At 36.3% G+C, this 26,094-nt stretch overlaps 1 protein-coding gene across 4 annotated transcripts in view; it reads left to right on the top strand.

Annotated features, from left to right (window-relative positions):
* Window positions 1-26,094, top strand: part of LOC148650245 (ras-GEF domain-containing family member 1C-like) — a 52,712-nt gene that overhangs the window by 15,347 nt on the left and 11,271 nt on the right. For 2 of the 4 annotated variants that reach the window (XM_088603846.1, XM_088603845.1), the window contains exons 2-8: window positions 8,168-8,350; window positions 9,842-9,964; window positions 10,328-10,465; window positions 12,690-12,902; window positions 14,844-14,918; window positions 22,972-23,067; window positions 24,601-24,703. In XM_088603846.1, coding sequence (XP_088459972.1) covers window positions 8,174-8,350; window positions 9,842-9,964; window positions 10,328-10,465; window positions 12,690-12,902; window positions 14,844-14,918; window positions 22,972-23,067; window positions 24,601-24,703 — 925 coding nt within the window. In that variant the 5' untranslated portion in view covers window positions 8,168-8,173. Of the gene's footprint in view, window positions 1-8,145; window positions 8,351-8,469; window positions 8,543-9,841; window positions 9,965-10,327; window positions 10,466-12,689; window positions 12,903-14,843; window positions 14,919-22,971; window positions 23,068-24,600; window positions 24,704-26,094 lie in introns of those variants that run through there. The other 2 variants (XM_088603848.1, XM_088603847.1) reach the window with 2 other exon arrangements.

Below are 26,094 nucleotides of genomic sequence, written 5' to 3'. Positions count from 1 at the left end.
ATACAGTATGAACAATGAGTTACATTTGTCTCTTCTTCCTCCTATACAATATTAATACAGCAGTTGTGTATTATTAATACAGCAGTCGTGAATTATGACCTAGGAGCTGCATCATAAATCTGGAAAAAAAAACACAATGGTATTTGAACACTGTTTGTGTGAGAGTCTGTTTTGCCTTATCATTTTTGTTTAAACCTCTGTAAACTGGTTTAGTTTGCTTAAACTGTCTATTAGTAGAAACACTTGTAGCTTAAAACAAAACTTGAAATATTCTATCTTTGCTGTGATTCCTGTACACAGTGATCACATCTTTACATTGCAAGTTTTGCTTCTTAGTTTTATTATACAGCTTCAAATGTTTTGCTACCTTTGTTTTTTAATACCTCTTTTCCTACATTTCCAGTACCATTATGTTTAAGGGGTGTTCAGTTCACCATGGCAGGGCACATTAACCATGATATATGATACCTGCAATGTGCTGTAATAGTATATTCAATGTATTATTATTCATCTAGATGGGGTAGAGGGAGATAAGTCCATAATTAGGTTTTTGGTATATTTTATGGTAAGTTAGGGAGGCTACTTGACATGAAGGGCTGTAAAAGAGAATAAACAAGAGAGAATAAATTAATATTGCAAGTGAAGTGCTTATCCTGTTTCTTGGAAGTTTGTATATGCTCTCATAGACCAAACTTCTCTTTGCATCTAGTAAGTGTCTAACCGTGAAAGGATTAAACCTCAGTGCTTCACAGCTGCTAAGTCCTTACTGAGCACTACATGACTAGAAAAAGTTCTCATGTAGAGAAGTCATTATCCATTTGATTTCCACTCACTCAGCATTGGCCCACTGGAGTTATGAAGAGACATTTTTCTCTTTCAGATGGATTTTTCTATTCAGTGTACATAGTGCAGACAAGAGACGTTCATTCCCTGCTTACATTTTCACATTAATTTCACATTATTCTAACAATGATTTGTCTGTTGGTGCATCACAAGACGATCACTGCTTCTTTTCTCCTGCAACATTGTCCTTTTGTTAAAGAGCAGTGGTATCTGTGTTCCAGTGAGTTTAGAAGTTGTACCCGTAATTTTTTTTCATTCCTGTTATCTAGACCAACAGCTGACCAACCAGTTGCACTATGGTTATGGTACCAAAGTCAAGCAGAATCTGAAAGAGGTTAACAGGACAGTATAATGAAGGCAGAGTTTATTGATAAGAATATAGAAGTCAAAGAAACACTAGATCCCATATCTTAAAACACAAGCTAATACAAAATCCATGTCTACATTTGTGTAGTATATTTAATTGTATATTTTGTATATTGTATATTTAATTGATTAATTCTAACCCAATCTAAAAAACAGAGTGTCTCCTAGTCAGTTCAGTTCAGTTTATCGTCATATGCACAAGTGCAATGAAATGCTTATTTACATGTACGCTCCTATACAAAGATAAACAACAAAAAGTTAAATAACATATAACTTAAAAGAAGTCAGACATGCGGTGTGAGAACAAAAAACATCAGTGTGAGTGTGTGTCTCTGAATCTGGAAGTTTGTGCCATTATGCTCCTTTAACGCTCTCCAGAGGGAAGGGGGTAGAAAAATTAGAAACCAGGATGACTGGTATCCTTAGCAATAATTACAGCCTTCCTGAGACAGCAAGTTGTAAAAATGTCTGAAATAGAGGGGAGCTGTACTCCAGTGATTGATGGACTGGGCTGACCTGATCACCCCCTGTAATGCCTTCTGGTCAGACATCGAGCTTCTGCCAATCCAAAAAATACCACACGTTAGCACACTCTTAATAACGCACCTGTAAAATGTTGTAAGGACAGTTGAAGATTAACCATTTTTTTTCAAATGTCTGAGGAAGTTAAAGCACTGTTGTGCCTTCTTTGTTGCTGCAGTTACATGCTGGGACCCTGCTAAATCATTAGTAATGAAGGTGTCAAGGAATTTGACACTGTTATTATTGTCAAGGCACCACTCCATCAGGTTCCTCATCATTTCCGGTGATTTGGCCAATGATAGATAAGATAGATAAGACTTTATTGATCCTGAAGGGAAATTGAGGATGGTACAGTATGTGTCATCTACAATTGACACTACACTTTCCTTGTCTACCAATGATGGTAGTGTCATCAGCATATTTGTAGATGGAGTTGGAGCTGTGTCTCACCACACAATCGTAGAACATTACAAATGAAGAACATTACAGATGAAGTGTCATCATCCAAAGTGAGCAGAAACAGGTAAAACAAATGCCACATTAATATGAGGTCTTCCGGTACTAAATACCAGGAATATTGTCAATGGACTGCATTAAATTTTAATACATATTGTAGCGCTCCCGGGTTCTCTGCCACCTCAGGTCGGTTCCCCCACCGTTGGGGATTCAAACCCGGGCCTCCGGCGTCACTCAACAGGGACCCAGCCACTTGAGCTAAAGGGAGATCTCCTTTCAGCCCGACAGCTGTGGTCCCTGCTATTCACAGGGAAGGGCAGTGACGTCACTGCGCTGGTAAGCTGACTCGAACAACCTGCAATGGTGGCCGTATGCGTTACACTCTCCCCTGCTTAATTCGCCGTCCTCGGCGAAGGGCTATCCCATCCCACTCTGACACCCATGTAGCGCTCCTGGGTTCACGTGGGTATGCGCCCTCACCTCTGCCGCCTCAGGTCGGCCCCCCACCGTCGGGGACTCATACCCAGGCCTCCGGCGTCACTCAACAGGGACCCAGCCACTTGAGCTAAAGGGAAATCTCCTGTCAACCCGACGGCTGTGGTCCCTGCTATTCACAGGGAAGGGCGGTGACGTCACCACGCTGGTAAGCCAGCTTGAACAACCTGCAATGGTGGCCATATGCGTTACACTATACTTTGATACAGAGATTCATGGTTAAAATTATGATGTAGATACGGGCAAGCATACTTTAATATATTCCTGATTTTTAGTTGTAATCTGCAAAAGAAAGAATTGATTTTGTTTAATCTTCACAGGCAATTTTAAAAATGCAATCATGTAATATAAAATCTTTTGTATTAAAGATGGTTGGCAATATTTTTGCTCATTTCTGACTTCACAGCTGCACTTTCAAATGGCTTTCAGAAACAAATTATGTCTGCTGTTGGTTGGGTTTTGTGTTGCATTTATTGCTTAGTATGTGGCAACTTACTAAGTATTGTTTACCAGCAAGTTATAAGGGACAATTCTTTTGATGTGGGAAATTCTTCATCAGAGGAGCAGGACACAGTCTTGTGTGCAGATTGAGTTTTATTGAGCCTCAATAAGTACATAACATGCACTGGGTCTGCCCCGCAGAAATGACATCCTGCAAGAGTTTCCCAACTCTTATATACAGTACAGACTGAGAGACAAAAGTTACTACAGAACTTCACACTTTAACATGTGACAGGAGTTGACACCTTGTTTATGGTGTGTTTTCCTTGTTTATGGCTTCCACTGTTTATTTTTCCTCCTTTAACACTTGCAGCAGGGCATTTGTTGTTGCAGCTGTCGGTACCAGTTACTTTTCTTTGCTCTAACAAATATTTTGAGATGGCCTAAGTTAACAGATCTCTGCAATCGTTCTAATGACTTCTGCAATATAGATCGGTACTAATATTGTAGTGCTGGATATGTGCAGTATAGATACTGCTTCACAGTACAGCTACACTTTCAAATAGCTTTCAGAAACAAATTATGTCTGCTGTTGGTTGGGTTTTGCTTTGCATTCATTCCTTAGTATGCGGCAACTTACTAAGTATTGTTTACCAGCAAGTTATAAGTGCCAGATCTTTTGATCACTTGATATTTGCATATGAGTTTGAAATTAAATAGAATAATTTACACAATAATAAAACATCAAAGTATTTAAGGTATATGTGAATGTTATCTTGGTTTCCAGTTAAGAGTGTGTAAAAGATATGCTGAAATAAAATGTAAAAAGAAAATGTCCATTGGCAGTGATGGATCTGGAACTCTGAAACAAAATTACCACACTGATATTTTGTTTCTCCAAGGACCTGCTTAAGGCAGTAAAACAACCAGCTTGAAAAGCCTGAGACCCTGCTCCAGGGCTATGGTATAATCTGATACACAAATGTCAGTTTTATTGTAGCTCCTATGTACTCTGCACTACAGAGGAGCAATGGTTTATTTTGCAATTAAATAACCCTCTTACATAAAAAAAGTTATAAACTTCTGCTTTTCCTGATTGCAATCCTAAGCAAAAAAAACTCAAGTCCTCAAGAGGTTCTAAAAGTAATAAAATTTGACAAAATTTTTGACTGCTTCAATATGCATTATCATACCCAAGAGCACCCATTCGAAAGAATGGGGCATGGAATTTTTATGGCTATCTACAATACATTTCAAGTGCTACATGCTACAGAACTCTTGCACTACATAGACAGTATACTATAAAGGTAATGCGAAGGTTATTGTGAAGACTGATGTGCTTCACCAGTAAATGGAAGTAAAATCGATGTGGCTCTATAAAAAGCTATAACAGGCTGGTTTCAGACGGAGGTTATAGCAGGGATCTATTAATTTTACCGTAGTTGAGAGACAGCTGTTCTTTTTTTCAAAGGCTGTTCATTCATTTGGGTATTCAACACTAGCTGCTAAAAAATAATAGGTTTCTTCCCCAATCTGATGTATTTTCACAGCCATCTTAATACATTTAATTTCCTGTTCTGTGTGTTTCAATATGTTGGTAATTGATAGATTGAAACGGACCTTATTACCTATAAATAATTACCTTATTTATAGAACAATAATAAAAGATTAAAAAGGAAGGAGACATAAGTTGTATTACAAATTCTTGGACTCTAATTTTTAAAAACGGGTACTGTTATAAGAAATTGTGTTGTTGTTTTTTGTTTGAATTTCGAAGGGCTTGTTAGTGGTGAATTTGATAAAGGCATTTTAAGGCATGTCAGTGCCAGGATGAGCACTACAGTCTAGGTTGGAGGCTTAAGGTCCTGATCCATACTGGCATTAACTGACAGTCAGAAATAGTAGTGGCAACATAAGATTAGCAGGGTACTGCTAAAGTGGGATCTTGGACCAAAAGCTAACAGTATGCTTGGACTCCATATTCCAGTTTGCAGTACAAATATGCCATTAGAACTCTGGGGGGGGAAAGCAGATGACTTTGAAAAACACAAAACATGTTGTGTTTATGACACAACATTTGAATGATATGTCTGGCTCAGTAACCGTTGGCATTTCTATACCAAGACTGTATTAATGATTTTAGCACTGCCTGTTGCTAAGGTGCTTGCTGAAGAAATGGGCCTGAAAATGTGCCTTGTGCTGAAATATGGCTTGCACAGGCTTCTGTATTTCGTTTCTTAGAATCAACATATGATCCTCTCATCAGTTTTGGTGGGCATATTCTCCTCTGTGTAGCTGACAGTGGATCAGGGGCACAGCCTTTCAGTTCCCTTTCCTTGGTGAGGATCATGACAGGAACATATCTTCACACAAATCACCTATGTGCCCCTGCCCTGCTGTACCTGTGTGTCAAATCCCTGTTTTTGTTCTGTATTCTGCATATTGTATAAGTAGGATTATTCTCAAACTTAAGTGGCATGATCTGTTTATATGGTAGTTAATTTGTTGGTTAACTGTAAAATAAAAAAATACTAAAAAAATATACAATTTCTTGTATTAGGAATTTGTCTTCTAACATACCCCAGCTTGCTCTCCATGGGATACACAGGCAGGGAGAGAAGCTGGGGTTCAGAGTGCAAGGTCAGCCATTTATACAGCACCCCTGGAGAGGTTGGGGTTAAGGGCCTTGCTCAGTGGCCCAACAGAGTAGGATTCCTTTGCCAGCCACAGGATTTGAACTGGCAGCCTTCTAGTCACAGCTGCAGATCCTTAGCCACAGTGCTACCGCCCCACCCAATTAGTAATACTAATATATATATAGGAATATAATACTAAATTGTACACAGTTAAGGGGCTCAGTAATCAAAAGGGTCAAAACATTCCTTGTAACACGGCTGGGGATGGAACACAGTAGTAGCAATCTTTTAATACAGTACGTGAGTCTAGATAAAAAATACACAAACACAGCAATGAGGTACAAAGCCAGTACTCTTTATTTACATTGTGGGGAAATATTCTTTTGTAACTGTATTTTTTTAATCCCACTCCTTCAATAACCAGAAACCTAAGGTGCTTACCGGATTCATAACACTGTTTCTCAAAAATACCTCTGTACCAGGACTGTACTAAGATTCTCTCTTTGAAACTTATACTCTGAAAGGTTTACTCAAAACTCCTCTCACAGAAACTTCCATGTGCAAAACTCACAAAAGCTCCATCACCAATCAGGTGCTGGGTCAGTCAGATGCTTCCTTGCCTCTCTCTGTCTGGTGAAATAACACAACTGTTGACATCTGTCTTCAGACGACAAATGTTAAAAGAGAACTTCAACAGTATTTTTAAATTTGGGGGTTAGAAAGAATCAGCATTTGATGAGTGTATTTCAAACCACAATAAAAGTAAAATGTACACAGTAACTTGTAAAACCATATTCTGTGATTCAGAGCGAGGTAACAAAACATCCAATGACTTGAAGCGGCCTTATTGCATTTTAAACAAACAGGCTTGTGAATACATCTCTGTTATTCCAATAGAAATATTGCCCTTGACTTCAAGACAGTTTTGCTTACAGATGCTACTTACTGTACTTGTTAACTCTGCATGCAGATCACATTGGAACATCTCTGTGGTGAAATGTCTGCTATACAGTATGTACTTATTCGCTCATACTGTACATCACATTACTAATAATAATAATTGCTTACACTTATATAGCGCTTTTCTGGACACTCCACTCAAAGCGCTTTACAGGTAATGGGGTCTCCCCTCCACCACCAATGTGCAGCATCCACCTGGATGATGCGACACCAGCCATAGTGCGCCAGAACTCTCACCACACATCAGCTATTAGTGGGGAGGAGAGCAGAGAGTAATGAAGCCAATTCATATATGGGGATTATTAGGAGGCCAATGGGAAATTTGTCCAGGACGCTGGGGTTACACCCCTACTCTTTTCGAGAAATGCCCTGGGATTTTTAATGACCACAGAGAGTCAGGACCTCAGTTTTAGATCTCATCCGAAGGATAGCACCTGTTTACAGTATAGTGTCCCCATCACTATACTGGGGCATAAGGACCCACGTGGACCACAGGGTGAGCACCCCCTGCTGGCCCCACTAACACCTCTTCCAGCAGCAACCTTAGTTTTTCCCAAGTGGTCTCCCATCCAGGTACTGACCAGGCTCACAGTTGTGAGTTGCAGGGTGATATGGCTGCTGGCTTACATTAGGCATTACAGTGACTAGTGAGCAGGAAGGGCTGCTCCACATCACAATTTGTGTGAGCTCTTGTTCTTGCCCCTGGTGAGACCAGCGAATTGCGACAACAATGGCAATCATACAGTACTTTCACAAAGTTCACAATTTTGAGCTTATTTCAGAATTTGTACATTTTTTCTATACCATCAATTCATTTATTTTGTTACCAAGATTTAATAACTGGTCTGAGAAATTGGGACTGCAGTTCCCCTTTAACTAACCACCTGGAAGATCTGCTTCCTCGTTTTAAATGTAACCTGACCAATTGTCTTCTCACTAGGAAATTCCCTACATTTTCCTGCACCTGCTCTGGACAAGAAAACACAGGGATAGGTTCTATGGGATGCCACTGTGTCACAAGGGCCAAAGCTGTAGCAGTAGTAGTACAAATAATAACTTTTATTTATAAACCATATTTCCAAACTCAAGGATGCTCAGTGATAAAGAAAAGGAAAAAGAAAACATAAACAAAACTGTATAAGATAGAAGGTTGGAAAAGCCATAGGTGAGTTTTGAGTTTAGATTTGAAGAGAGTCAAATAAAAATGTTTGGTCAAGACTGTACCCTGCAGCACACCGTGATTGACTGAGGCCATGGGGGATTTATGAGGACCAAGAGAAACAAAATGCTTCCAGCCAGTCATTTTAATATAAATGTACATTTATATTAAAAAATCTAAATGTACATTTTTAAGTAACTTGCACATTTCTAAAGCAGCTTGTACAATACCTGTTGCTCATCTGGATTTATCAACATGTCTGTAAAGTATGTGGTGATATCTCTCCCAGGGAGGCATGCCCCAGACGCTGAGCTCTACAAGTATGTTCACTCCCAGTGGCTTCAGCCCCCATCTGCAGCCTACGAAAGAGCCTGAGCAAGAAGGCCTCAGCCTGCAGGACGGCACCCTCACCTCAGCTTCTCTGGACACTCTCATTCAGCACCTGGTCCCCACCACTGAGTATTACCCTGAGGTGAGCCTGGGAGCCTCCAGACAGGGTGGCGTTCATGCATTAACACTCTGCTTACATAATGGTTTTAACTGGTAATGTAGGGCAGCTCAATTGGCATTCATACTGTATCTGCCTTTTAGATGTCCTTGCATTGGCAGGAGGTCAATAAAAAAAGCCTTGAAAATGAAGTCTGGTAATAGTTCATTCTACTAGGTAACTATCTTGTTTCTTATTATTCAATAATATAATTCAGAATTTGAATAAGCAAAATCTAGCAGATGACCAACTCCCATTGATAAAGATTGGATGGAAAATTTACTTTAAAAAGTGATCAGTAACCCTGGTGTATGTAGTGTGTGTATAGTTACTATGTAAAGTAATACAGTTTCTCTGAAAAGCAATTTTTTTCATTTTAGAATGTCTTTTCTTACACAATAAATTGTAACTTTAATGGATTACTTTTAAAAATAACTTTCCCCAAAACTGGGTTTTATAATACATGAGATATTTGAGGTTCTATAGTTCAGCAATGGATGAATTCTGAATTCTTTACTTCTGGGCCCTGCAAATACTGTATGGATAACATATTCAGGAGGTTGGGATTTATATTAGAGACAGTACAACATACAGTACTACTTTAAACTGAAATTCCATACGTCATCTTGGATAAGATGGGGATTCTTAAACTGAAATGGGGTATCTCACATGAAATTTTAAAAGGTATTATTAAGTTAAACATAATCTTTCCTCATTTACTTAAATTTGACATCCTTTTTTATCCATGTGTTAATTTCTAGAACTTTGTGTTAACATCTAGTTTCTAACAGCACTGGTACTAGCTTCTGTCCTATTCTAGTCAAACCATGGAAACTTAGCAAGACAGGGCCTTGTCACTATTGCAATGGAAGTGGAAAAACTGTTTTTCTGTTGCTAGTGGTGGTTGTGGAGCAATAGGAGGTATTCTAGACCAGAGCCTGAACCAGTGCCCTAGTCTGGTAAACTTAAGGCTACAGTGGGGCCCTGACTACTTTTTCAAAACCTGTCCCACCTAAAGCTGCTGCTTAAATCAACAAGTGAAACACTTTCTCACTTCACAAAAACAATGATTAGATTGCAATTAGCAGTTCAGACATTCAAAGGTGCACAGTCCAAACCTATAAAAATAAAAAAAGGTTCTTATAGGGATTCCAGTTTTTCACATGAATAGCCTATAAAAACTTTTATTATCTGGTCCTGGTCCTGGTACAGAGGGTTGGTGTGTCTTCAAGTCATCATTTCAGCTCAGTTCTAAAAGAGATTCAACATATGATTGGATAAATTGAAAAAAACATTTTTGCTGGTGGATTAAAGATACCTAGAACGCCAGCAGAAACACTGGCCTTCTAGCACCAGGAGTAGACACTTCTAATGTACAAACAGTTTGTGTGGAATCAAGATCTGTTATTTGTGTGCTGCTTTGGAAATGTGAGGTCTGTTCTTCTCTCCTTCTCCTGTCTCCTTCTATTTCCATAGAAAGCCTATATCTTTACCTTCTTGCTGAGCTCTCGCCTCTTCATTGAACCCCATGACCTGCTTTCCAGAGTCTGCCATATGTGTATCGAACAGCAACATCTGGATGACCCTGTGCTTGATAAGGTGGGTGATTTTTAATTCAAAATTGTCTATTGATCTTTTCAAACATTGTTAATACAGCTTTCAAATGCAAGGAAGTGAGAGGTGTGTTATACTGTACATGCAGTCGAGTGTAGTCTTTCTTTCCCAACAAAGCATCAAAATAATATGCATTCGGTACACCTGCCTATTTCAGGTGGATTTTTGTTGCAAGAAACAACAGGGTTTTTGTCTTCTTAAACATTACAAAGTTAATAACAATGTTATTGAGATTTATACTTTTCCACTACTGATGCCAATGATTTTTGTGAAATGAAACTACATTATATTACATTACATTATTATATTAAATCAGCCTCAGAAAAATTGAAGGATTCTATTTTACAGGCAAAAGTCCGCAAGTTTGGGCCAAAGATACTGCAATTGTTGACAGAGTGGACAGAAACATTTCCCTCTGACTTCAGAGAGGAACAGATGGTGGGGCACTTGAAGGACATAATCCATAGGATAGCTCCCTGCGATGAGGTAAGTGGGCAATCAGGCAAATTTGTGAAAAACAGCAAATTTTTAAAAAATGCAAATAAAGATGCTATAACCTGATTTTGATAAGATTCATGATAAGATCCATTTCATATCTTTCTCACTTTGTTAGCATTGTTTTCTTTTCCTTTTTATTCTTCATGGTACTCCTTGATAAATATATATTCTATAGCTGAAACAGGGTGGCTCAGTCACAAAAAGCCCTTACCTCTGAGGACCAAGCAGGAATCTTTCAGCCCTATTCTTCATAAGGCTAATTCTGAGTAAAAGGTGAAAATTCTCTCTCATGAAACCCATGACCTAAGATGGCACATCTATGAAATTGAAACCCCAGAATGAGAGATTTGGGTTGAGACACGTAAACAATTTACCCTGGACCTTAAAGTCAAACCTGTTTCAGCTTGTCTTCATGAATTTTGGAAGGCTTTATAAGTTATCATAAAAAGTTAACTCTTTTTTATTGCAATAATATTAAAAATTTAAACGTTTGCATGTAATTTACAAAATCAGAGAGATTAAATAGATTCATTTCTTGCATAGGTACATTTTATGAAATTTTTAAGTGGTAGCCCAAATTTTTCTACATAGCTATTAGTATCATAGATTAAAAGGCAGTGGTTGTCTCCATTTAATTAAAAATCTTATCTGAATGGGCAATGTGTAGTCTTGTGCATAATAATTACATCCTCAGCATAACTGCATTTTTTTCTGGGAATGGTATTGCATACTAAAAGACAACTCAAGTCTTCTGATTATGATGCAGTGCAAGTTAGCCCCACAAATCACAGATTAAAAAGAGCTAGCTAATGCCCCCAACCCTCATTTCCAGCTCTGTCTCTGGGTGTGCTCTCAAGTCCTTGCTGCTAACATTAAATTAAAATCTATAAGCTTTCGGCAGACTGCCCGAGCAGAGATTTGGTAGAGTAAATTAAAGAAAAGGCCAAAGGCATTGATGAATGTGTGGTTGTTTGCAGATTTTCTTTATGTGAGACAAAAGCACTGCAAAGTATGGCACAGGTTTATTTCTGAGGGACATTTCACCTGTGGTACACAACATGTGTTTAGAAATTAATTGGAAAGACTACAAAGGTCTGCTGCAGTGTAGGTTTTGTACATCGGGAAAAGAGAACACACAAAAAGCTCTGAGAGTTATGTCACCCCACCCACCCTGGGTAACTGCAGTCTTGCACTCCTTAGCTCTACCTCCAAACAGTATGATGCTGTTTGTTTGATATTGTATTTGATGCTATCTGGTAAATACATTCTAATTCTAGATCTCTGCATGAAATTAAGCAAGCAGGACATTACCCATTTAAAGTGACCCAAATCTGATTAGAATTAACATTTTAACCCTGGACCACATTGACCTACTGTATATGGTGGTTCACATTGACTTTACACTCCGTTCAGCAATTAAAGATGGTTTAATATGGCCTTATTTCCCACTGTAATAAACATATCTTCTTATTCCTGTCTATTATTAGACGTACAATCTTATTTCCTCCCATTTTATCCTATTACATTTCTCTGCATGCTTCTATGCTTCTTCTCCTGCTTGGATAATTCAACATACTGTCAGTTGTAAAGAAAAAAAGAATTGAAGGTATGCCATATTGTGCAGTTTACTATAGGAGAACACTGTTGGATAAATTTTCCTGCTTCCCCTTAAAAGACAGTCAGGAGTCCATCTCAGAAGTTAAAATAAGTTTTTATGTAATGTGTATGGGAGCAAAACACACAGAGATCCTTGGTGTATTTTTCTCAAAGTAATTAAACTCGAACAGTCCTTAAATATCTTTCTGTTACCTATAGTGCTTCCCTGTGCTTATCATATTGGCAGTGTTCCAAAATCATACTCGTCTTCTTCTTCTCTATTTGCCAAAGACAACTTCTTTTAACACTTAGGTTCGTAGCACACGTTCCTATATAACACAGTATAGAATAACATAGTAGTCCTTGTGTTCAACCAATCTTCCAATCCAGTTCAAACCAGTTTAGTATGTCCACCTTATAAAATATTGCAGCTTCAGCAGAAAAGGTGTGAGCAAAGTTCACAGAGACCCTCTCAACAATACTAAAATATTGTCATAGTTGCTGTAACTATAAAGGTGCTAACTATTTTTGTGATAGGAACCAGAGGATTTAAAGCAAAAGGGTATATTTAGTATGCAAAAGCTGAATATATATATATATTAAATATTTTTTGCAGGCATACTGGAAGAAGATGAACCAGCTTCTTCAGAACCTAAATCAGAAGCTGACCACTCTGAACCAGGGTGAAGAGAGCATTGTCAAAGTTAATGCCTCAGTCTCTGACAAGCTGGTGGCTTTCAAAACTAAACCACCCCCCATTCAAAGGGATATCCTGAGCATCTGTAATGACCCCTACACCCTCGCACAACAACTCACTCATGTGGAACTGGTGAGTCAGCTGTGCTGCTATGGTAGTGTCACCAAATCATCAATGATTGTTAAATTGTGTTCTCTTGCATTGTTTATTTTTAGAAGACTTTATTACAATTGTAAGTAATTCTGGGGTAATAGCAGTGGAAGGTATTTCTTTAAATCTTAAAATGAGGGTAGAACTGATAGGAAAATGCTTTTGGAATCATTTTGTCAACCTTTGCATCCCCTATGAATATTGAATTCAGTTTTCAATTATTTTGCTTATACCCAATTTGGAATTGACAGTTGTGTTTTTTTACATCTTAACTCACTGCTCATTAATCGAGTGACTTTGCACACCCTACCCTCAACAGCACCAATTGTGCTGCTCTGTTTGGGGAATCCTAGTATCAGTCAGCTAGTGACATGACCATGACTCAAAAGCATGATCACAAAGCTCAACCTGCACTCATCTTTATTGTTTAAGTCACTTTATTATTTAAGTTTAATACCCAATTCAGATAGAAGATGGACTGCAACAGAAGAGGAAAATGGTTGGTTCTATTTTCTGCTAATGTAGCATGTTTTCCCATTATTCCCAACCTTTTTTCTTAAACTATTTTTTTCTGGTGCAAGTAATAAAGCATATATTAGTTCTTTATGACTCTCATTCTAGCAGATAAAGATTTTGTCAGTATTAACTGCCTGATACGTGTTTTATAACATACAGTATATTAGACAACTTGCAAACTAACACTAATAAATTGTCTTTCAGAAATGAGAAACTAATTGATGCATTCTAATGTAAGATTAAAATGATGTATAACCTCTTTTCTATACACATGGAAAAACAAAAGATTAATTTGAATTATTGACTGATTTAACAACAGCAGCAGTAGTAGTTATGACAACAAGTGTACAGTGTACCGATGTATTGGAATATATTCATGCATACGTTTACTTGAAAGAAGAATGCTTATGGTACTGTAATTCATTGAGACTTTCATTTATTGTTAGTAAATTATATTGGATACCTGAAATTAGTAGAGTAATTCTAGGTAAGCTTATAAAACTGGACTTTGTGCTTCTGGCACCACTGCATGCTATGAGTTGTTAAATTATATTAATCACAGAAATCTGCATTGACATTTTCCTCACCATTCACTTACACCTGCTTTTATTAAAGCCATTTGTTGAAAAGACAAGAGATGGGGTGACAAATTCATGGATATTGAAATTTCTACATTTTCACAGAGGCAGATCAGAAGAAAAACAAATGGATATGATATAAATATTGGAAATTCATATGATGTGGTCTTCCAATTGAAAATGTACAAAAGAAATGTACAGAACCACACAAGTGCCATTTCTGCTTTTTGGTCTTAATGGATTATTTTCACTTTATAACTAATATCAGCTTTACCCCTAGTTTAGCTGAAAGCACTTGTAATGTGCATGTACTTTATACATTAAATATCAACAACTTTTAATTATGCCATAGGCAGCAGTTACTTTTATGAATGAAACAGTACTTTCACTTTTTACATTATTCTGAAGGACAGCTTTAGCAGCCTGAGGTAATTTTTTTTAGGCCTGAGTGAGTTTGTATTTTAAACCACCCTATGATGGGCTTGCTGCCTACATAGTGCTTGAGGCTTGAGAAAGGATGTTTGATCTGACAATGTCATGTATCTATAAAAATAAAAATGTTTCTGTTAGAGAAAGACACTGTACTATACTGTACCACATCTACAGTATATTAGCCAGTGGCTGCAAGAGCAGATTTAGATTGTTTGAGCAATCACGTATTGTGACCTGCAAAGTATATGATCTTCTTAATTAAATGTAACTGGTTTAGTTTTTATTGTGATTGTACATGATTATTGCTTAATACATGTGCTGTACAGTATAATTGCAAATATTTGTGTTTTGTTTTTTTTTGCTTCATGGGTTATCCGCTATTTAAATTTTCTTCTAGGAACGACTGAGCCACATTGGTCCAGAGGAATTTGTTCAGGCATTTGTACATAAAGATCCTCTGGATGGCACAAAGGTAAAATAAAGTTCTTTCAATCTACAAGCTAGAGTGAAATCTAGTTCAAGCAGTGTAGGAGATTGTAGGTGTAGTTCACTTTATGATAAAATAAGATGTTTTTGTGCTTTGTCAGAGAACCCTAGATATCCTTGGAATAATTATAATATTTTGGGCGAACCTAATGCCATTTCAGGTCACTGTGGAAAACGTACTGTAAGTAGGCACATTAGTTCTACTTTATTCTGTGTTCATTTGTCTTCCAGTGCCCCACTAAAACTTTTTGTTTTACCTTTAGTCTATGGCTGCTCTATAACCCCTGTCTGTTTTCTGGCTCTTTAGCAGAATGAGTTTGAATGTCTTATGTTTAAAATCTTAACTCCAATTTCTATTTGATTTGTATTATTGAACTTATTAAAACTGAGCTTATTTAGCACTATATTTAAGTTTTAAGAAGTAGAGATTTATAATTTTATCATTGATACCAGCAACATTGTAATGTTTTTTTTTTACGATTTCAGTATTTGTTTTCTGAGATAACTATTGTAAAAATGAGCTACAAAAACAGCTGTTACCTACAGATGCAGCCATTCAAAATGCATGGTAAAACCCCGTACCGTGCGAAATTATCTACATTTTAGCGTGTTATACAACAGTACGTGATTGGCTTGCCAAAATGACCGACAGGCGGCACTTGTGGTGCATTGGTTGTTAGTGAAACTATTTAATCATTTAATCTCTTTACTGTGCATGTTTAAATCCGCTTGAATATTATATTATATATTGAATATTAATATGGAATTTTACAACTAAAGGGCAATTTTAGTAGCTCAGCATAAAAAGAAGAGGAGCATAACGTGTCTGAAGGTCATAAACAATATTAATTTAGGAATATGAACATATTATGTAAACTGTATATGGCTGGTATTGGTAGTTTAAATAGAAAATACCCACCAGTATTCCACTTTCTTCCTAAACATTTTAAGCATCAAAGTCTTTAATTCGGTTACATACTCTGGTTATTTTGGAAAAGGTTTTACGTGCTCCTTCTGACTATATTAACTTTATATACTTCATAAAAAGTTATAATGTTTTAACCTTTTCTATGAATACTTGCGATTGTTGTGACAGTAAAAGAAATGCAAACTTTTTAGAATTTGATTAATAGGGAATATAATATGTGATATAATTATATTCATATAGCTCAAATTATCACAGTAGTACACTTTCTTTGTAAACATCTGCATCAATTCGACTCATTCACCCTTGATTATTTGGAAACTTTTTGCCTGCCCTTTTCAGCTACAGCTTAAGTTGTCAAGTGGCAAGTTGGTGTAATGGGTTAGGTGTGTCCCTTGTATGCTGGAGGTTGGGGGTTTGAACCCAACCGCTGCCAGGAGTTTTCTTTTAACAAATAAACATTTCTTTGAAAAACTAAAATAGTAAATATTATCGACACTACACTGACTTTATTGGTATTTCTAAATATCACACCACATTCAAAGTTAAGTGATTTATTAATAACAACTAATAATTTCAAACTGCTTGTATTTTAAAATTGTATTTTGTACGGGGTGATTTCTCACTGTTTTTACAAACTTCAATTTATTAAATGTCTATTTTTGAGACAGGGTGTTCATGACCTCTGTTTAATTTCTGAAACTCCCTTTGTGTTCCATGTTTTAATCTTTTCTATGAATACTTGCTCTCGTTAGCACAGTAAAAAACCTCATACTTTTTAGAATCCACTTAATAGGGAATATAATATGGAATCGCTTATCCAAAGAAATTAATAACGATATTAATTTAAGGATCTAAATATATGTATTTATATAGCTGGTAGTATTATTGTCATCCACTTTCTTTGTAAACGTGTTTTATTTTTAATTTGACTCATTCACACGTTTACTTTCGAAACATTTTTAAGCTGTTCATCTCAGCTATGTTTGGGAGCAGCCCATTGGTACAGCGGGTTTGCTGATAGGGGTTCTATGTAGGCGATCCAAGTTCAATACCCGGTTTGGGCACTAGTTTTTCTTCTAACAAAGACTTTTTGAAGAATAAAATAGTAAGTATTATGTACACTATATTAACATTTTTTGTGTTTTTCATGTTCAATGTTAAGTGATACTAATAATGAAATAAAAATGTGAATGACACGGAGCCTGCAACCTACAGATTTAAAGATCGCGTTTGTGAAACATTTCAGGGCTTTTATTTAAACAATATCTGGTACCTGTTTGCATTTTTAGAATAAAGCTGATCCCAGGTGCAAGTGACTTCATAGGCATTATGCTATATTTTTATGCATCAAATAGTTAAAAATGGGAACAAGTCAGGCAGGCAAAGGGAAGGGGGAAGGGTGAAACTGTTACCTGTCCTTGATAAAGCGGTTAGAAAATAGGTGGGTTTACACTTGTAAAAAACATTGCAATTTCAATGCAATATGGAAGATATTATTAATAATAAATTACCTTGGATGGTCTATAAACTGAAGATTTATAGAGGAGATGTTGTGTCTTTTCTTTCCAGCTTGGAATTAACTTTTACCTACTAGTATATTCCAATGCAGCCACTTTATGTAACCCAGCTCCATACTTCTCACAAAGGCTAGGAGTGTTAACACCCCACTGTGTAATGTTATGTAGAATAGACAGTTCTGCCAGTTCTGGAGGATGGGAAGGAATTTTCAGTAACATGCTCTGTTGTCATTGTTGCTGTTTAACATAAGGCGGCCAGCAATCAAATGTCCTGTTTTTTTCTTAACACTTGTTTTTCCATACTGTAGTTTTAAAACTTGAACAAAGATGTGCCACATGCAAACAGTGCGATGTTGTATAGTTTTAAAGCCACTACAGCATAGCTTGTGGGATATACATTTATCAAAGTTTAACTCGTCCAGAGCGCCCAACATTACAAAGTCCGAGTTAAAAGAAACATTTCACAATATTTCCAAAATGATCACAAGTGAACGAGTTGAGGGATTTGATAATAATAGAGAAATTATAACAATAATCATGAAACCCAACTGAAAGAAGGACACTTAAATCAACATGAAAAGACTTTATATATATAAATCAGTTAAAAACACTTTTTATGCACGAAAAACAGGTGTTTTTTCTTCCGCGAGATCATCTTAGAGTCTTTGTGTGAGCTGTAAGTTCTTTTTACTTCTTAATTTAACATTTTTAACACTTTAATTTTGTAAACACAACACGCATTCCATACATAAATAAAATAATGTTTTCTACAGGTGTTAAGCAGATTAGCAGGTTGCTGACAAAATAGCGCACCGTCCACTAACTGTAAAGACCGTTCTACAGCTTCTATTTAAAAAAAAAATAGAAAAGTTTCATCTATACAAATACCACAGACTATTCTAAATTGTTTTTTCTGAATGTCACACTAAGTTTAAAATTTTATTAACATCCAAATAAGAAAGTCAAGTGTTTGCATAAACTAAGGGTGTGTGGGGAAAGACTTCAATTTGGGCTTTGTATTCTTCACACCTGAAACATTATTTTCTCTGAAAGCGTTTTCTTCCCTCTTTAGCTGATATTTTGCTGCCTACGCGTGCTTACACAGCTTCCTACGTGAATTCTCATTCTTGAGTGAGAAAGCTTTAGAGAACTTTACAACCCTTTTTATTTTCAACAAATTGTAAAAATGACTTTTACATTGGCGTTTTTGTTCATTTTTTACTTAAGTGTATGGAGGAGTGTCAGCTGTCAAGCCACAAATAAATAAAAAATAACCTTTTTTTTTCTCCTGATGGTAACTGTAACAAATTGTCACATTTCACATCCTTGCGAAACAATCATGACGTTCTCATCCAATAAAAAATTTGATGTTTTTTTTATTTTGAAACTGGGATCTTGACATGCTGGTTTGAAGTAGAGTTAACAGCTTCAGAATTAAGAGGTTATTAATAATATATTCTCTGTCGCATTAACCTTGGAATGTTCTTACAAGTGTAAAAAGAGGCAATACACAACGTGTCTCCTCTGTAACTTTTCAGTTTACAGAGAAATTCCACCAGAGCCAGACAACATGGTCTAAAAATACTCCTCTTGTGTCTAATTTCCAGGGAGTAACCCTGTTACAAAAGGGAACAGCGCATCGGTCCTTGACTATGGTTAAACAGTACATACGATGTCTGGTGGAGTTTCAGCATTCACGATTCTGTAATCTGTACAGAACCGTGATGTCTCATCAATGTTTGGTACCAATAAACAGGGGGAACTTCCTTCTTTGAACTCAACTGCGCTCCAGTAAATAATGTACAGTTTATCACCTTCTGCAATGCTTCTAGTTTAGCAGGATTTGTGCGATAAGCACATTTATAAAGGGTATGACATTACCCACATCTATATCACTGTACAACACAGGTTTGAGTGTCTGTTAATAAAACAGAGCGCCTTCCAATACATATAACTACTTCATGATTTCTTTATCCGTTTCAGCTAAATGAGGGGCATTAAATCAGTCAGAATCTCAGAGTGCCAATTGTAACTTTGTTTAACTTAAAAGAATTTTGCGAAGAAATCCTTAATCACAATACAGTCACTTAATTTATCCAGATACACAAATTCACGCCAGTATTCACTATATAAGAAACAAACTGAAAGTAATACTCTGATCGCGGTTTGAACCATTGGGTGCAGTGCTTTGTCCATTACCACTACAAGGACAATAAACGTTTTTTAAAAAGAAACGGATGTCAAAATGTATCCGAAATGTCCACCAGTAATATTTTAGTTGCTTAGTTACATGAATATGTTATATGAATATGATTCCATATTCATATAACTATCAAGTGATGTTCAATAACTACAACATTTATCTTTTTACAACAACAGAAAGTGGTGTTCTTACTATGCATTCTTAGAAAAGGATAAAATGTTATAACTTTTTATGAAGTACAGAAGTTTAATAATGTTAGAACAAGCACGTTAAAACCAGATCCCACTAACAAGTTAAAGACTTTGATGCATAAAATATTTATGAATAATTAAATTATTTATGATGAAGGTGGAAGGTGGTGTAGTTTTGTCCAACTGAGCAAACTTGCTTTTATAAAATATACTGACAAAATACCCACAGACAGACTGATAAAGCAATTTTGAAGTGTTAACTATCCAGGCATTGCAAGCCACTCCAGCAGTCACAAAAAAATAAAAAGTACCCTTTTTTTACTCCTTATGGTAACTGTAACAAATTGTCACGTTTCAAACGTAAAGTATAGTTAACAGCTTCAGATTTAAAAGGTATTGATAATATCTTCCATGTCGCATTAACATTGGAATGTTCTCACAAGTGTACAAAGAGGCGAACCATAACATGTCTCCTCTATAACTCTTCAGTTTACAGAGAAATTCCACCAGAGCCACACAACATTGTCCAATAATACTCTTCTTGTGTCTAATTTCTAGTTTAGCAGGATTTTCACGATAAGCACATTGTTTAATGGGGATGACATTACCCACGTCTATATCACTGTACAACATAGGTTTGAGTCAGAGTGTCTGTTAATAAAACAGAGCGCCTTCCAATACATATAACTACTGCATGATTTCGTTATCCATTTCAGCTAAATCAGTCAGAATCTCGAAGTGCCAATTGTAAAAATAACCCTTCTTCCCTCCTTTGTTTAACTTAAAGAATTTCGCAAAGAAATCCTTAATCATGATACCATCACTTAATTTATTCAGATACATAAATATACGCCAGAGCCAACAACAAGCTATAATAGTGGACTATTTTTATGTATTCACTGTATAAGAAACAAACCGAAAGTAATACTCTGATCGCGCTTTGAAACATTGGGTGCAGTGCTTTGTGCTACCACTACAAGGACAATAAAACTTTTTAAAAAAGAAATGGATGTCAAAACGTTTAAAAAATGTCCACCTGTAATATTTTAGCTGCTTAGTTACATGATTCCATATTCATATAACTATCAAGTGATATTAAATCACTACAACATTTATCTTTTTACAACAACAGCAAGTGGTGTTCTTACTACGCATTCTTAGAAAAGGATAAAACGTTCTAACTTTTTATGAAGTACAGAATATAAGCTTAATAATGTTAGAACAAGCACATTAAAACCAGAACCCATGTACTGTAAGTTACCAAGTTAAAGACTTTGATGCATAAAATATTTATGGATAATTAAAATATTTATGAAGGTGAAGGTGGAAGGCGTTTACTTTCGTCCAACTGAGCAATCTTGCTTTTATAAAATAAACCAACATTTTAATGATTAACATGCTGTAATACACAGTTTAAAATTATTAAAGGTCTAAAGAGTATACAACTTAAATTCTTAATTGGAAAAAGATTGTCACTCAGCAGTGACTGGGATTCAAAACCAGGCGTTTTCTGGCGACAGCTCAAAGGCTGTACAGGAGACTTTAAGCTTTATTAGCTCCAACTGGCGGTTTTACAAGTTGCTTCCGGGTACCGTTATCATATTTTAATTAACATGCGGTATAATCCCGTATATTGCGCCACACCCACCGCATTTTAAGACAGCGTACCTCGCACATTTTGAATAGCTGGATCTGTAGAAACTGTTGTTTTCATTAGCTACAAAATAATGAAATATACTGTACCATATTCAAAACACTCTGATAGGTATGCATTAACTTTTTAAGACCCAAATCTGCTGGATTATCTTCAGTATCTGTGGGAAAACAAATTTTGTTAGTCATCCATGTTCAACTTGTTTGGAGAAAGTTGTGAAGAATTCCAGAAGAGTGACTGCTAAGGAAGCATCTGTAGGCACCACAGTGAGTTAGTGATGGACAGGAGAAAGGAATTAGTCAAATAAGACATGAGCTTATTAACAATGAGATCATGATAGCAGGAGACCTGTTGCAATATTTAAAAAAAACAGTGAAACAAAAGCTGCTCACTGTGAGTGATATAATTATATGGTTTCAGTATGCAGGTAGAGAATGATGTAAATAAAACATTACCATGAGGCGGGGTGTTGGCTCTGTGGCTAAGGATCTGTGCCTGTGGCTGGAAGGTTGCCGGTTTGTATCCTGTGGCCGGCAGAGGAATGCTACTCCGTTGGGCCCCTAAGCAAGGCCCTTAACCCCAACTGCTCCAGCGCACTGTATAAATGGCTGACCCTGTGCACTGACCCCAAGTTTATCTCCCTGTCTTTGTGTCTCATGGAGAGCAAGTTGGGGTGTGCGAAAAGACAAATTCCTAATACAAGAAATTGTATATGGCCAATAAAGTGATCTTATTACCCTTTCTGAATATCCTATGACAGTCTTTAAAAACATATCTAAAGCTTGAAAATGTTCAATGGTTATTTTGGTAAATAAAATCTGGTCTCAACGGAAATACATTTTAATGTTTTTCTAAATTTGGCCAAGAAAACCATTAATCAAAATCTTCAAAAAATATAAATTATTACAGGCTCTTTTATGATATTTGATTGTTGAAAACATATAGACAGACAAGCCTACAGGTATACTCAATATATGCAGTATTTGCTGCAATAATAGAGGTCAGATAATACCTTGTGTTTAATAATAACAAATAGTAAAGAAGTAGTTAAAAAATACTCAAGGGAAATCTTAAGAGTAAATACAGTACACAGTTTTCTAATATTTGCTTTTTTCAAGCTAAAATAACAAATACACTTGAATTGAAACTTTTAAAAGCCCTCTTTTTAGAATGTGCTTTGGTATTCAGTAGTCTCAGGAGAGCACAGTATCTGCTTGAATTTTCAAAACCCCTTAGGTTCTGGGAACAAACAGAAAGCAAAGAACATTTATGTAAGCAGTTAATTCTCTTAATAAAAGAAAGGCCAAAGCACTGCTGAATTTGAAATAAGTAAACAACTCAAAAGGCACCAGACCTTCTAACAGGCTTTTTTTCTCTGTACAAACATATTTTACTTAAACATATTTGATCAGAAATGCTTTAACCTCATTGTCTTAAACAGTTAAGAATTTGAATATTTGTATATTTTAAAATAACTGTTCCCTAGGCATATTTCTTTCAAAAGTTTTCCAAGTCTTTTTGTTTATATCTTGTTTCTTGTTTACAGCCATGTTTTAGTGAACAAAAGAAAACCAGCAACCTAGAAGCCTATGTGAAGTGGTTCAACAGGCTCTGTTATCTTGTAGCCACAGATATCTGCATGGTGTGTACAAATGTTTTTTCACTACAGTCTACTTTATTTGCTGTCTATCCAGAGAGGCTAGTGGTGGCTGTAGACTTTTGTTTGCAACATGTGACACAGCAGTAGCATTACTGTTTCTCTTATATCAAGGATAGTAACTACTGCACAAACAACTTTCTGTACATTATGACTTTTTAAAACATAAATTAGTGGGAAGAAACAACATACAAAAATTTTGTGATTTCTTCCTAAACTATTAAAAATATAAACTATTTCAAAATGCATCTTTTCTTTTTGAGTTACATAAAAAATGTTTCTTGTTTTTTTTTGGAGGCAACATACACATACGACACAGCATGTGGTTTAGCCTAATTGTTATCTTGATTAGTTATTTCTTTATGATTAACAGGTTTTAATGGTTGATTATTCTTCAGGATCCATGCACTTCACTTATTGTATGTACTTTAGTTCTATGCTTCAATATAATGTTTTAGCGCCCCCTAGTGAATTACTTCACATATACTTAATCAGGTAATTTGTACGTTTTCTTTTCAATGAAAATGATTCTTTTTCTCCAAACTCAACTATATTGTTTTCATTTTAAAAAAATATCTATATCTAAAAATATTATATATTTATGTGTAATGAGAGTTGAATGGATCGGGTTTTGATTTATTTTTAAGTCTAGCAGTATTAAAATTAAAATGATTTCCTTCATCTAATGTCATAAAGCTAGTTATTTGTGGTAATAGTCATGACTACCATGAGACTTCAGAGACTTTTCTGAAAGCACAGAGCACAAGGTAAAAATGCCCACTGGATGCCCGTCAATCACAGGACCTATACACAGGACCAATTCAGAGACACCACATATCGATGTATTCCTCCCACAATGTGTTTGGAATATGGGAGAAATCCAGAGCAGCTATAGAAAACCATAAAGAAAATGGGACTCAATACAGAAGACTTCACAGTCTACAATCTAACTAAAAACTCATGAGCTGTGGGGCAGCAGGAGCTTATAGCAACTCCACCACTGCGATACCCCAAGCAACATTTAGTACACCTGAAGAAGGCTCCGCGGCCGAAATGTTGTTTTCTTTCTTCTTTTTTTCAGCATGGAATAAACCTACTACTTGTTCCTTTGCAACATTTAGTATGCTATTAAAGCCTCAAAGAATTCAGTACCACTGGAGGTTTTTACAGCAGACTACACTGACAATAGTGCATCTGATTAAAAAATGACTAAGTTGTGCATTCTCACTTTTGAGAATTAGTGACTGTATATGAGAATTTGTTCTCATTTGACTTATGTGGTTAAAGAAAGGATGGCTGAAGTGTCAACTGACAGTGTGGAAAGCAGACGCAACGTTTTGGCTGTGGAGCCTTCTTCAGGTATAAGCACACCTGAAGAAGGCTTCACGGCCGAAACATTGTTTTCTTTCTTCTCTTTTCAGCATGGAATAAACCTGTTACTTGTTACTTTGCAGCCTATGCATGCTGACGCAACTGACAGTGTGGTTCAATGTAACAACGTCTGATTGTTTCTTGCAGCCAGCAAAGAAGAAGCAGAGAGCACAAGTAATTGAGTTCTTCATCGACGTGGCTCGCGAGTGTTTTAACATTGGCAACTTCAACTCACTTATGGCCATCATCTGTAAGTTCCATACTGCACTGAATGGTGAAAATTAAAGCTTAACATCAGTAATGGAAAATGCGGCAAATTGGACAGGATTTTTTTGTGCAAGTCAGCGTAAACCCCCTTTGCTTTGTACTTTCTCTGGATATTTCCTTTGTTAGAAGAGTAGGTGAAGTTGACACTCTGCATGTCTAAAGTTGTGACCACAGGTACTGTATGAAAAGCTTATGTCGTTCAGAAGCTCAAAGGAGATATTGCGGTGACAGAGGATTTGGCCCCATTGAAGCTTTGATTTTAACAAGTAAATAATTGAAACAGTGGTTCTCAAACTGTGGTACACAAGATGACCCTGGAAACGTGTTTTGTACACTGAAAAACTGGGAATTAAAAATTGAATAATTAAAATTATGTAATTTTTGCATCTGTAATTTACTTAATCGGTTTCAGAAAGCTTGAGATGGGTTTTCATATTTTCTATTTTAATAAAATTAGTTTATGTTCAAATATCTATGTCGATACAGCGCAGGCTAAAACTTGAGTGTTCGTACTCCTCTTGAGCTTTCAGAGACAGAGCTTAGCGCCACATTTGCCAACAGAACAAATGATAGAAAATAAATACCTTGCAAAAATCAAGTATTATGTCATGGCTGAAAGGAATAGACGCCAAGAGTACTGACGCCAGTTCCGATAGATCACGCACACCTGTTGAGAACAAGGAGGATAATACATTGGCCACTAACACTAGCTCTGTTGCTGAACTTGACACAGACAGCACTGTTAGTGTTAGGAAGCGTCAGAAAATGGCTACAAGTGCTCAGTGCTATTTTTATTATATGTGTGTGTGCGCACACGCTCATGTTGGTCATTGAGATTTTCTGTGGTTCCTATGAGAAGATGACTTATAGGTGGTACTTGGATGCTTTGGTTTGATCAGGGGTGGTGCTTGGTCCAAAAAGTTTGAGAACCACTGATTTAAATTGTTGTAGATACAATTAGGGACCTTTAACACTGCATCCCTGTAAGGGGAATATTAAATGTAGTTTCTCACTATTCTTTAGGGTCTACTATAAGTGACCAATTTCCTGTGAAATGTATGTGAAACTTCATTGTACAGTAGCATTACAAAGAAAATTAGAATTTTTGCATTCTTGTTTAAACTTCAATGGACCATTTATTGGCACAATCATACTTTTCTTTTTTCCTGTCCTGATATGATTCAGAAAATGTAAAACTTTCAGGACAGGTGGATTTCACAACTGTAGTCAACAGTTTATTAAACTAGGAGGTTTTAAATCTGTGGTGTGTATTACGATGATGAGCACACATTTTGTAATCATAAGACATGCACATTTGCATCCTTGAGCTGACCTGGTTGTATCCACTCTGTATATACATATATTTATTTCTCC

This window comes from Lepisosteus platostomus, chromosome 13 (assembly GCF_059453375.1).
Source record: "Lepisosteus platostomus isolate fLepPlt1 chromosome 13, fLepPlt1.hap1, whole genome shotgun sequence".
Classification (NCBI taxonomy): domain Eukaryota; kingdom Metazoa; phylum Chordata; class Actinopteri; order Semionotiformes; family Lepisosteidae; genus Lepisosteus; species Lepisosteus platostomus.
The sequence above is the reverse complement of the archived record's forward strand: the minus strand, read 5'-3'. Positions and strand labels throughout refer to the sequence as shown.